Here is a 12,910-nt window from a genome sequence, read left to right on the forward strand (position 1 = left end):
CGTCTTCCCAGATCCAGATCTAGCCCAGATAACCGACAACAACGACCGCCGGAAAATTTCTGACCTGACGATGAGACGACGAAAGGTCCATGATCTGCGCCGCAGCAGTGGAATTGCGTCGTGCGCACCCCCACAGTTCCGCAGTGAGGCTGTGTGGCTGGCTAGAGTGTAACACCGTATCCATCACATCCATATCCATACATATCCATATCCATATCCAGACCCATAGCCTAGCGAATTCCATATCGGGCGGATCTGAGCTGTAAAGTACCTACAGTACGATCGATTAGTTGGACAGGTAGTTAGCCTGGTGTACGGCCCTGGCGAAGCATAGCACAGCATAGCGCAAGGCGGAGGGGACAAGTATGGATTGTATGCATCTGTGGATATTGGAGGAAGATGGACCGCGGACTCGGACTGGCTCGGACTCACTCGGACTCGGTCGTGAGTTACGGAGTATGGGGCACTTTTATCTTGCTGCCTTTGTGACCTTCTCCTAGGCTCCGACGACGACGGCATCCATCCGCTTGCTTGTCTCCGTATGGATACGGTGAATAGGAAGTCGGTGGTCACTGAGCGCAGGCACAGCCATACCTACCGTACTAACCGCTCTACATAGAGGATTCCATGATCGTGATGCGGTAGTCGAAGGCGAGCACAGCCATACCCACTCTACCTACGACACCAGAAGATTCGAGGATCGTGATATCTACCTACGGTACCTAGTCACGAGCGCTGGCACAGCTACTCTAGTTAGCAGTGTACCTACGTCAAGTACAACGCGCAGCGATCGCGGCAAAGAGTCGTCGTCGTCGTCGTCGTTGCCGTGGACGGCGTTCGGTGGCATACTCCGCTTATCGCAGCTGAATCCAGCTTTGACGTCCGAGTGCGCTAGCGTACTACTAGTAGTCGCGCTGTCCGTCCGTTGAAGCCTTTACTAGGTACCGTGGCAGAGGTACCGTGGTTGCGTACATACGGACGGACGGAATGTGGCCACCGCCATCAAAGTCAACGTCGACAAGTCTTGCGGAGGATCGGTGCGGTCACGAACGCCAGAAGCACGGCTGTGCACTCTGGCAGGTCATCGATCATGCGTAGTGGACTTACCTGGGGTAGGTTCATATGTGTGATACGTAGTAACGTGGGTACACCCTCGCGGCGCCGGGGGCTCGCGGCCATCCGCCAGCCAGTTTGCTATTCGCTAATCTCATGCCCTATGCGCATATTCTCGCGGAGAACGAACCGTGAGGTGTCACAGACTAGAACGGTTAGTACCTATGTTCACATCGGCGCCCGTGTGGCTTGCACACGCGTTTTTCTCTCTGTTTCGTTTTCCGTTGGGATGCACCGCCTCAACTGAGCCCTCGGTGTGGCGCCGGTCGGGGCCCAGAGCCTGCTAGAGTACACACTCTACTGTGGTTCCGAGCCGAGATTTGTCACCCGAGAAAAATCTCAGCTGCCCTGGCCACTCAATCACAGCCCACACAGCCAGCGCCAAGTCGGATTATTCCGGTACGCACGGTCCCGGCCTGTGACTAAGCGCCGACATCAGCCAGACTTCCATACCCGCCGTCGCAGACTGTGGCAGAGCGATAACTACATTTTGCTAGTAGATCGTTAACTCGTTACTTTAGGGAAACAAGGCCCCCTCACCCGTCTGGCGCTTCGCGTCGTCCCAAACATCGAAACCGAGACCAAAATTCCATTGAAACCGACGAGCCTCTGAACGAAACTTGGCTTCGGTGCTTCCGGGTCCAGTGTTCTTTGTTCCGTGTTCTTGTTGTGCTGTAGTTGTGATGTGTATGTAGATGAAGTTGTGTAGTTCCTCAGGCTGCCATGGCTGGCAGGGTTCCATGCAAAGTCCTTTCCCGATCAGGACTGGACCCGGAGGACCGCCGCTCTCCAATTTTTGCTCTGCATTTTTCCCGTCAGTTGCTGCCCGCCGGATCGGCAGCACAATAAATTCCAGCTCGCTCGCAATGATATTCACTAGAACAGGTGGAATGAGAGGTCGGGGACCTTGGTTTGCCATCGCCAGCAGCTCCCGACTGCCCCTACCTACCTAGGGATGTTGGAGTAGTAGCAGTATCACCTAGTGTGTCGCCATCCCTTCCGTTGAAGCACAGCCCACGGAGTAGACGCCGCTGTTCTGCCGGGCCCAGCTACACACATGCCAATTCTCCATGCTCCCTGATTATAAGGACCGTGACCTTTTCCTGGATCTGTACTGAATCTCTTGCTGCATATTAAACCTTTTGGTTCCCGCTCCTCAAAGTCTTCTCAAGATCCTCCTTTTCCATCGGATCCTAAGATCCCCCTCCCCCCATACATCCAAGCATCAGGTCCACCTCTCGCACCACACCGATCCTCCCCGAAGTCGAATCAACCCATCCGGGCTCGTATCTCGATTCCTTCGAACCGGCCAGCGACCACCCACACGTCGCACACTGCACATCGCGCATCGTACTCCGAACAACACACGCACAGTACCATACCGGTGTTTGCGGTTTCCATTCGCAGACAAGGCAACCCCCTATAAGTAGAAAAGTAACACTCCGACTTTGCGTGCAGCCTGCCTGGAGAAGTACATAGCCAGACGGTTGCAACAAGAAAAGAAAAGAAAAAGGCTCCCCCCCTTTCTCCCCCGACAACGATGCCGCAGAATACATTGCCGTTACCGATCACAGTCATAACAGTCAGTAGCTCCCTAACCTGTCCATTGCACGGATTCACTCCTACCCAATTGACTCGAAACTGGCGGAGACTGACGGTATATATCTTTTGTGTCCTCTACAGACGGTAGACGGCGATCAATATCCAGAAGACGACTCCCCAACAAGAGACTCACCAAACTCGCCCACAGCAACAACAGGGGCTGCGTTTTCGCGACGAAGACCTTCGGAAGCGGGTACTCTGGTCGCTCCCCCTTCACCAAACACAGTCAACCACCTGTTCCCGTCGAAAGACGATCCTTCTCGCTCACGAGCGTCGTCGGTTGGCGGAAGTTCCATGCTTTCGGGCGCCACAACAGTTATGGCGCCAGACTCGCACGACGAAATGCCGTACAGTAATAAGACCGAGAGTCCCAAAGACTCGAGCGATAGTTTCGACGACAAAACGGCACTGGACCCGTATCCGGGAACCGAGGCCGATTTCGTTGTCGACAACAGCCCGTTCGCTTTCACGCCCGGCGAGCTGAACAAATTCCTTAACCCGAAATCGCTAGCGGCATTCAAGGCGGTAGGCGGAATACGGGGGCTGGAGGTTGGGTTGCGGACGAATCTTACCGCCGGGCTAAGTTTGGACGAGGCCCACCTGGAAGGGAAGGTTTCGTTTGCGGATGCAACTGACGCAGCCAAGGCTGGCAGGGATGCTGCTGAGCAGGCTGCGGTTCTGCGCACGCAGACCAACAAATCAGCCGGAGCCACCACACCGCAGTCGCAGCCTGGTGCGTTTGCCGACAGGAAGAGAGTTTTCAAGGATAACAGCCTGCCGTCGAAAAGGGCCAAGAGTATTTGGCGCCTGATGTGGGAGCAGTACAACGACAAGATTCTGATACTACTTACTATCGCCGCCGTGGTTTCGCTGGCACTCGGCCTGTACGAGAGTTTGGGCGTTGAGCACAAGCCCGGAGACCCTCCCGCTGTCGATTGGATCGAGGGTGTTGCTATCTGCGTCGCCATCATCATCGTGGTCCTGGTTGGTTCTCTCAACGACTGGCAGAAGGAACGGCAGTTTGTCAAGTTGAACGCCAAGGTTTGTCACCACCTAGATTCCTGTTTGTGTGGTAGGGGATTTTTATATTGATTGTGGCTACAGAAAGAGGATCGTGAAGTCAACGTTATCCGCTCGGGCAAATCCGTCCCGATCAATGTCCATGATGTTCTCGTCGGAGATGTTCTTCACTTGGAGCCCGGCGACATGATTCCGGCCGATGGTATTTTCATTCAAGGCCACAACGTCAAGTGCGATGAGTCCTCAGCCACCGGAGAATCCGACCAGATGAAGAAGACCGCCGGTGAGGAGGTCTTCAGGCGCCTGCAGAACGGTACTGCGAGCCAAAAGCTCGATCCCTTCATGATCTCTGGTTCTAAGGTCTTGGAGGGTGTCGGCACGTACGTCGTCACGTCTACCGGTGTCAACTCTTCTTTCGGTAAACTCATGATGTCGCTCCACCAAGAAGTCGACCAGACTCCCCTCCAGGCCAAGCTCGGCCGTATGGCGGATGCTATCGCGTACTTGGGTGGAGGCGCCGCTCTGCTGCTCTTCGCTGTCCTGTTCTTCCGCTTCTGCGCCGGTCTCCCCAACGATAACCGGACTCCGGCCCTGAAGGGATCGGCTTTCCTGGATATTCTCATCGTCGCCATCACCCTTATCGTCGTCGCCATTCCCGAGGGTCTTCCTCTCGCTGTCACCCTGGCTTTGGCCTTCGCTACTACTCGCATGCTCAAGGAGAACAACCTCGTTCGTGTTCTTCGTGCTTGCGAGACTATGGGCAACGCGACAACCGTCTGCTCCGACAAGACCGGTACTCTGACCCAGAACAAGATGACCGTCGTCGCCGGAACAATCTCGAAGGACGCCAAGTTCATGGCTAGCCCCGACAACTCGTCCACCCCCGCCCAGGTCGTCACTTCCTTCTCGGCACCCCTGAAGGATCTTCTCCTCAAGAGCATCGCCATCAACTCGACCGCTTTCGATGGAGAGGAGGATGGTGTTGCTACTTTCATTGGCTCCAAGACCGAGACCGCAATGTTGTCCTTCGCCCGCGATTTCCTCGGTATGGGTTCGCTCGACTCCGAGCGGTCTTCCGCCAATGTTGTCCAGATGATCCCCTTCGACTCTGGACGTAAGTGCATGGGTGTCGTTGTCAAGCTCTCGAACGGTGTCTACAGACTCATGGTTAAGGGTGCATCCGAGATCCTCCTCGCCAAGGCCACTCACAGATTGGCCGATGTCACCTCCAACGAACTCTCCAAGGTTGAGCTCTCCGCTGGAGACATCAAGGAGCTCAATGACACCATCAACTTCTACGCTGAGCGCTCGCTCCGCACCATCGGTATGCTGTACAAGGACTACCCGCAGTGGCCTCCTGCCGGTGCGATGACTCTCGAGGATGATCCCCGCCACGCCAACTTCGATGACATCTTCAAAGAGATGATTTTCCTCGGTATCGTCGGTATCATGGACCCTCTCCGTCCCGGTGTCACCGAAGCCGTCAAGCAGTGCCAGAACGCCGGTGTCGTGGTCAGGATGGTTACCGGTGACAACGTCGTGACTGCTCAGGCCATCGCTAGCGAGTGTGGAATCTTCACCGAGGGAGGAATCGTCATGGAAGGACCCAAGTTCCGCTTGCTCACCGAGCCCGAGATGGATCAGATCCTTCCCAAGCTCCAGGTTCTCGCTCGTTCGTCGCCCGAAGACAAGCGCATTCTCGTTCGCCGTCTCAAGGAGCTCGGAGAGACCGTGGCTGTCACCGGTGACGGAACCAACGATGGCCCCGCTCTCAAGATGGCCGATGTAGGTTTCTCGATGGGTATCGCTGGTACCGAGGTTGCCAAGGAAGCTTCTTCCATCATCCTCATGGACGACAACTTTGCTTCGATCATCAAGGCTCTCATGTGGGGCCGTGCCGTCAACGATGCTGTCCAGAAGTTCTTGCAGTTCCAGCTGACCGTCAACATCACCGCTGTCCTGCTCACCTTCGTCTCCGCTGTTTCTTCCGCCGATGGATCGTCGGTCCTTACCGCGGTTCAGCTGCTGTGGGTCAACCTCATCATGGACACCTTCGCTGCTCTCGCCCTGGCCACCGACGCACCCACTCCTGCGATTCTCGACCGCAAGCCGTCGCCGAAATCTGCTCCCCTGGTCTCCCTCAACATGTGGAAGATGATCATCGGACAGGCGATCTTCCAGCTGATCATCACCTTCATCCTCCACTTCGCGGGCAAGGACATCTTCCCGACCTGGACGCAGAAGCAGCTCGACACCGTCGTCTTCAACGCGTTCGTGTGGATGCAGATCTTCAACGAGTTCAACAACCGTCGTCTCGACAACAAGTTCAACATCTTCGAGGGCATTACCAAGAACTACTTCTTCATGGGCATCAACTGCGTGATGGTTGGCGGTCAGATCATGATCATCTTCATCGGCGGGCAGGCGTTCAGCATCGAGTCCATCAACGGACCCCAGTGGGCCGTCTCCGTCGTCGTCTCCCTCTTCTGTCTGCCCTGGGCTGTCCTGATCCGCTGCGTGCCCGACGAGTTCGTCGGTCGCATGTGGGACAGGTCTGTTGCCATCTTTGGTCCCCCCGTCAATGCCACTATCCGCGGCTACCAGAGCATGCGCAGAGCGCTCTCGTTCAGGAGCAAGACCAAGGTCGTGTCGGACGAGGAGACCACTGCCACTCCCACCACCACCTAACGTTTGATTTTTCTTCTTTCTGTATTGTATACCTTGTTACCCTGTATCTTTTTTCCGTTTCCTTTCTCCTATCTATTCGGCATACACACTTGGTGGTTCTTTCCTGCATTTAGGGTTCTATCTACATATTAGGTAACCCGTTGGGGCGTTATATCGTGATGTTTTTTTATTTTACTTTTTACTGTTTACTTTGGGTTGGGGGATAGTTATGATATGTTGTGTTGCACTGTAACTAGGCAAACTGGGGTGGGGAAATTGGGGATATGATAGGATAGGTTGGGGGGTCTTTACGGGGCCATATTTTTTGCTTTTATGCTTGTCTTTTTTTTGATCTTTTAACGGGGAGATGGGTTTCATGCTATGCTACTTTAGATTTTTTTTTCACATAGTTTGTGATACGTTTTATTTTTTCTTTTCACCTTATACTTTCATATGGGCACGATGAATGAGGTGGGAGGTGGGAAGGCTGAATGGGGCGGGAGGCGGGAGGTTGAATGGTGCAAGTTACTCTATACTTCTATGGATACTTCTACGGTACTCGGACAAAACAAAACAAAGTTTATTACGATTGATTCCGAAGTTCATTCATTCATTTGACATTCGATAAAAGAATCCGGCGGTTTCGTGACTCGTGAGTTGTGAGGGGTGGACTTGGTGGCCTTGGTGGCGCTCGTTTCTGAAGAAACATATGTAGAGTACCTGTATGTACGACAGTACGAGTATGATACGGGAGTGCGCAGTCAGCCTCCACTAGCTACATAACTGGCTATACGGTACCGCGCCGGCTCCCATGGGCCATCCCGGATTCGCCGCAGGAGGACCTGGAGGATCTGGAGGATCTGGCAGCCTGGCAGCCCGGAGCCTGGGGCCTGGAGCTTGGGGCCTGGGAATGCCCCGCTTCGCAGCCTCCGCAGCCTTCGCTTGTTTCTAGCTACCCAGCTTCCAGCTTTCGACTGCGCGCATGCACAGGCATACGACACACGGCACAGGTGGGTACCTGGGTACTTGGGTACTCGTTTGGACTCTGGAGTCTGGAGTCTGTGTTCCCTCATCCATCAGGCAGGGCAAGGCAGGGCAAGGCAGCGATCTCCATTAGGTACATATACCCTACATAACACTGCCCATAGACTCACGGACACATACCTTTCCAGTTTTAATCCTCAGCTTTTCCGTCTCTAGGAGAGGGGGATACGAAGGCAGTCGGGGGAGTCGAAGTAGGGTAGACTGGCTGCCTGACATTGGGCCTCCGAGTCACAGTCGCCCCACCCACCCCACCCGCCAGAGCCCACCCACCAACCCGCCTATCCAGTGTCCACACGGCTGGAGCAAGCGAAACATGTGCTTCTAGAGCACCTACATCATACATGGAGCGGTAAAGCCATCGTCCACTGTCCATACAGATGCACCCACGGGGTCGGATCGCATCGTATTTCATACTGTGCTTGTAGAGCATACATAGCACAGCTTGCTTCCAGAATCCTTTGTGTGTGTGCGGGGAGGAGGAGGAGGCTGCGTGGTAGAAAGTATGCACGTAACGAACTGATCCCCCCTCCGCCCTAGGGACCCAAGGCCGCGACAGAAATGAAGTGAGTTCCTGCAAACTCTGCGAATTCTGTTGCGAACTTGCGAATTCTGTTGCGAACTTGCGAATTCTGTTGCGAACCTGCGAATTCTGTTGCGAACTCAAACTCCTCTGTGCGAACACAGGGTGGACCGTGGAAGTGGGTGTGGGCGTCGGAGCAGCGCCGTGGTTTGACGGACGGATGCTGGGTGGATGGTGGATGGTGGGTAGTGGTGGTAGTGGGGGCGGGGCATGCGATTGGATTGGCGGGGTTGGTTGCATGACGCATGTCGCATGTCGCATGTCTGTCTGTCTGTCCGGACCGGACGAGGGAGTGAGTGAGCGAGTGAGGGAGTGGGGCACTGGGGCTGTGCAGTGCAGTGCTGTGTGGTAAGGCTAAAGTAGTAGATATTACTACCTAGTAAATACGACTCGACCGGTTTGTCGGTATATCTCCCATCCGAGCATATGGCGGAGTACCTACTCTGGGTACATACTACCGGCATGTGCCAGTGGATAGGTGTTTGCCTCGTACGTGCGTACGTCGAGTATGTGGTAGGTACATGGATACATACCAGATGTTGAGGAATTCCAAATCACTGAGAAGCGGAAGTGGCAGCGGAAGGAAGGGTGGCGGGTTCGGCGGATCGTCGTGTACCGTATGCACATACATAGACTTTGCCCTGTGGATCTGTCGACGGCCGTGGTGTGGCTGAACGTTCCGCTGCACATATGCTGGTCAAATTGTCATCTGCTCTCGTAGGTGGTACAATACATAACAATCGGTAAATATATTACCTATGTGCGAACCACGCCATCGTCCCCCAACATTCGAGTTCTACGTATCGTGGACCGTGGATCACCCCCATCTTGGAGGACGAACTCCGACGACGTACCGTAAGCCGCGTACGGCAACTATCCTGGCAGAGCATCAGCATACCGAGCGGGTTGGGGAGTACCGTACGCATCCTCGGATCCTCCAGGAGGTTTGTAAACGGTAGTTAGTCGGCGTCTGTCGTTCCAATCCAAACATGAACATGACCGAGACGCTTACATGCGTCTGTCCGCGGTAAAATCACGGGGGGATGGATATACTAATACCTAGGCGAGCGTTCAGTCCAATACATATCCCGAGGGGTCACCATTGCCCAACATATCATATATTTACCTCCACCGTACTTGATGGATCCGAACTGTTTCAAACCCCTTAAATCACACTACATTGTCTTATGAACTCCATGTTACCTAGATAACCCAAAGCCAACGCCAACGCCAATATGCTCCTGTACTTTCATCCCACCGCCACCAGAACTGGACCACGGGAAAACAAAAACACTCAAAACCTGCAGCTACACAATGAAATAGGTAGGCACAATCCAAACAAACAAAGGAAAGCAAGAAAGCACAACACCGCCCAAAGATCTATGCCTAAGGAAAATACTCCGCTTTGCCGTCTCCCCCCCTTCTCCTCCTCCTCCTCCTCCTCCTCCTCCTCGCTGAACCATACCGAAACGTGAACAGACGTTCCCACCACTTATTAGATAGATACACATGAAGTTACTAAACACATACCGCAGAGTGGACGAGCACTTTGAGCTATAGATTCCAGGCACTGCTTTCGGAGTTCTGGCTGTGTGTCCAAAATTCATCTTTGGCATCAAACATCGGCTCTTGCTCGAGGAGTAGCCGGACAGTAGATTCGTGTCTAGATCGGGTTGCTAAAAGTAGCGCTGTATCGCCATTTCGCTTCTGTCCTTTGATTTTGGCCCCGTGGTCGAGAAGCAACCGCACAGTAGATTCGTGTCTATAGCAGGCGGCCAAAAGTAGCGGTGTATCGCCCTGTTGGTTCTGTCCTTTGATATTGGCTCCGTGGTCGAGAAGCAACCGCACAGTAGGTTCGTATCCATGTCGGACGGCCATAAATAGCGCTGTATCGCCGTTATCGGCGGTCTTGGCTTCAATATTAGCTCCCGACCGAGGAGCAACTGGACGGCCGAATCATGTCCATTTTTTGCGGCTGAGTGTAGCGCTGTGCATCGATATTCGGGTGGCTCGATGTTAGCTCCTCGGTCGAGAAGCAACCGGGCGGTAGATTCGTGTCCATACTCGGAAGCAGCTATCAAGATCGTTTTTCCTTGCCGTTGGGAGTTTGCTGAGGCACCAACCAATAACGCCGTTTTGGTTGCTAAATGGGATCCAGTGGTAGCCGCAACCTATAGCAGTTGGTCCCGGAAATGATCTTCATTGGCCTCATGTAGTTTGGCTCTAGCAAAGACGGTGCAAATCCAGTCGCCTATGAGGTAGGTTGCGGGGTTCTCGGGAGCCATGTAACCAACAAGCATGGAAACCAGCCGCGAGCATTCTTCTGAGGCACAATAGCCATTTGTCTTTTGCATGTGGATCGGCAGAAAGCTCAGTCTGTAATTGATGAGTGGCCGCCCTTCTAGATATTGAACATACTTCTCGAAGTGCTCTAGCTCCCAAAACCCAGGTCCTATGTCCGTTGAGTTGGCCTTCGGCGTCGTATATGCGGCAAAGGGAATGAGGTATCGAATACAGATAGTGCATATCCAGGTATGATTGCCGTTTACTTGGATCTTGAATCTTGATGCTGCTGCGGACCCGTCCGGCCGAAGGAGAAAATCACGGACGGTTTGGTGCATGACTTGGACACTGGCTTCTATTCATATTGTCAGTCAAGCCTACAGAAGGCCTCTCAAGGCGTAGGAGAAGTAGAATAGGGTAATTACCATCGCCGCGACCCTTGATTTCCAAAAAGTTACGTCCGCAGTGAAATATTCTCTTGTCCATACAAATAACCAGATCATCTTGGAAGGATTCTTCAGTGACACCATCATTCGGACCGTCTGGAATAGCAAGTACATGCTGTAGTTCTAGAATAGTAGGCGGCTGACGGCCGAATAGGACAAATCGGAACATCTTTATTCCATCTGTAATGTCCTGACACGAACCTCCTTCTAATTCACCGAGCATTCTTTCATAAAGCCCTTCCAGTTCTGTTAGAAGCCTCTTCAAGAAGCGGAAGATAGACCCTTTGGAGCAACCTGTAGTTGAGTATCCGAGAAGTTCTTCTTTAATCAAGCGGATCCACAGGAATACTCCATGCGCGTTTTCGATGATATACTCGGTGGCCCTGGAAAGAATATCATCGGAGAACCCCAGATTTGGGCCCAGGAAAGAATCCACGAAAGCGCGGATGTCCTCTTTATTCATGACTTGCATCCATATGACTTCGGGTGAGTTGATATATCGGTCGAGCGTTGCAATTGGGCGGCTTCCGAAAAAGACCTTCACGATGCAAGCTTTCTTGGAACAGAGTTCGCCGAATAACTCAATGATCCTGCGTCTATCATCCTCATCAGACTGATCAATCGCATCGATGATAAAGTAACTTCGTTCCGCCGTCCTCGGATGATCACCCAAAGAAAGAGTTATCTGCTTCAAAGACTCATAAGGCCATCCCGTGCGGTGTTCTTCGCTCCGACCATCCTTCATGTCCTGGTACATATGGAACTCTCGCTGGAAATGGTAAAAAAAAGACTCATTTTGATTTAGGACATCGTAAAGGATAGATCGAAGCATGCTGTAGTGACTCGTTTGGTATTCCCCGTCCCTGAAACTGTAAAAGAAGGAGGCGAAACATGCCGACTGCGTCAGTGGCTCGCGGTCTCGGAGGTTTTCCCTGAAATACTTGACGAGAGTGCTTTTTCCGCTGCCGGGCTTTCCCATAATATATAGAATGCTGGAATTATCGGAAAACGACCAGTTCTGGTACTTCTCATGGCTCCAGAGCCATTCCAAGGACCCTTGATGCTCTCTAACGATCTTCTGATAGCGTGTGTTATGAAATCGGAGAACATTCAGACATTCTGCCATCCATGTACACCTGGTCAGCATAATGGTGTATCAGAGTGAATGGGACGCAATTGGACCTTTCCTTTCCGAGTCGTGCGCAATGCCCAGCGCCTGGAGCCCGCACCATGAAATTTCACGCCGTGGGTTGCTTGTGAGGAATTGTGCAGGCACAGGGCCAAGATCCCCATCTTGCCGGACTGTAATGAGAAGTTTGATTTTCACCCGGCCCTCCTCCTGTTTCTGCAACTGTGCAACAAATGAAGCAATTCCTGTGATGAACTGCATCCATTTCGTATCGCTGCCTTGGGATTCCACTGACATGCGAGCGCCGTTGATAATGATGGAAATGTCTGATGAATGTTCGGCTGCTAAAACTGCTGATAGAGCATTAAGTTGTTCATGGTCGGTCCTGGCTTCAAGGAGTTCTTTCAGGAAATCGGGGTCATTGACGTCTCCATTCTCCCAGTCTTTTGGAAAGTGAGGTTGGTTTTGCCTTCCGAGAAGTTGGATGAGGAGGGTAGTAAAGAAAACAGCAGCCAACTCTTTCTTAGGATGTGGTGTGCAGCAAAATATCTGGTGGAGGAAAGTGTAGATAAAGAGGGTGGTCATCGATGGTTCGGTGGTAGAGCGGCATGAAAAGTATAGGACTGTAGAATGTGCGCCAGAAAGTCTCTTTCCTTCAAAGTCCGCAATATATGATGCAGCTTGATCAAGGCGGCGTTGAAATGGTGCAATCAACCATAGTACCGGAATAGAACGTTTACCGTTGATCCATGTTTCGAAATCGATGTTTTTGAAAATCCAATAAAACTCCGGTTGACTAGTAATGGTGGATGGGAAGTTGGACCCATGTTTTGCTTGACCGACCGCAAATGGCAAAAATTGCAGCAAATCTTCCAGCTTGATACTGTCTATCCGAGACCGGAGAATTCCTAGAGCGCAGGGCCTGCCTTCAAAGATGTCAGTTGGGCACTGGCTCTCTTCACGATACCAATAAGAATAACTTCACGTGTACAGTGCATAGTTTGACTGATGTGAACAAGAAAGGAT

The 12,910-nt window shown here is 52.6% G+C and overlaps 4 protein-coding genes across 4 annotated transcripts; 1 reads left to right on the forward strand and 3 right to left on the reverse strand.

Moving 5' to 3' along the window:
- Nucleotides 1-388, reverse strand: BZA05DRAFT_396479 (uncharacterized protein). Its single transcript, XM_051483531.1, has one exon. It carries the CDS (start codon nucleotides 242-244, stop codon nucleotides 20-22), a length of 225 nt encoding a protein of 74 aa, XP_051340139.1. The 5' UTR covers nucleotides 245-388; the 3' UTR covers nucleotides 1-19.
- A 2,669-nt stretch (nucleotides 389-3,057) lies between these two features.
- On the forward strand, nucleotides 3,058-6,423 carry BZA05DRAFT_336875 (uncharacterized protein; the record flags this gene model as incomplete). Its single annotated transcript, XM_051480829.1, has 2 exons — nucleotides 3,058-3,756; nucleotides 3,820-6,423. The coding sequence occupies 2 exons, from the start codon at nucleotides 3,058-3,060 to the stop codon at nucleotides 6,421-6,423; spliced, it is 3,303 nt and encodes a 1,100-aa protein (XP_051340140.1).
- A 3,235-nt stretch (nucleotides 6,424-9,658) lies between these two features.
- On the reverse strand, nucleotides 9,659-9,946 carry BZA05DRAFT_314949 (ankyrin repeat protein; the record flags this gene model as incomplete). Its single annotated transcript, XM_051480363.1, has 1 exon — nucleotides 9,659-9,946. A coding segment is annotated over one exon (288 nt), but the record flags the coding sequence as incomplete, so codon positions are not given.
- Nucleotides 9,947-10,197: 251 nt separating this feature from the next.
- Nucleotides 10,198-11,881, reverse strand: BZA05DRAFT_336663 (uncharacterized protein; the record flags this gene model as incomplete). Its single annotated transcript, XM_051480818.1, has 2 exons — nucleotides 10,198-10,664; nucleotides 10,735-11,881. 2 exons carry the CDS (start codon nucleotides 11,879-11,881, stop codon nucleotides 10,198-10,200), a joined length of 1,614 nt encoding a protein of 537 aa, XP_051340142.1.
- Nucleotides 11,882-12,910: the final 1,029 nt, after the last annotated feature.

This window comes from Tricharina praecox, assembly GCF_024521635.1.
Source record: "Tricharina praecox strain CBS 144465 chromosome Unknown BZA05scaffold_10, whole genome shotgun sequence".
NCBI lineage: Eukaryota > Fungi > Ascomycota > Pezizomycetes > Pezizales > Pyronemataceae > Tricharina > Tricharina praecox.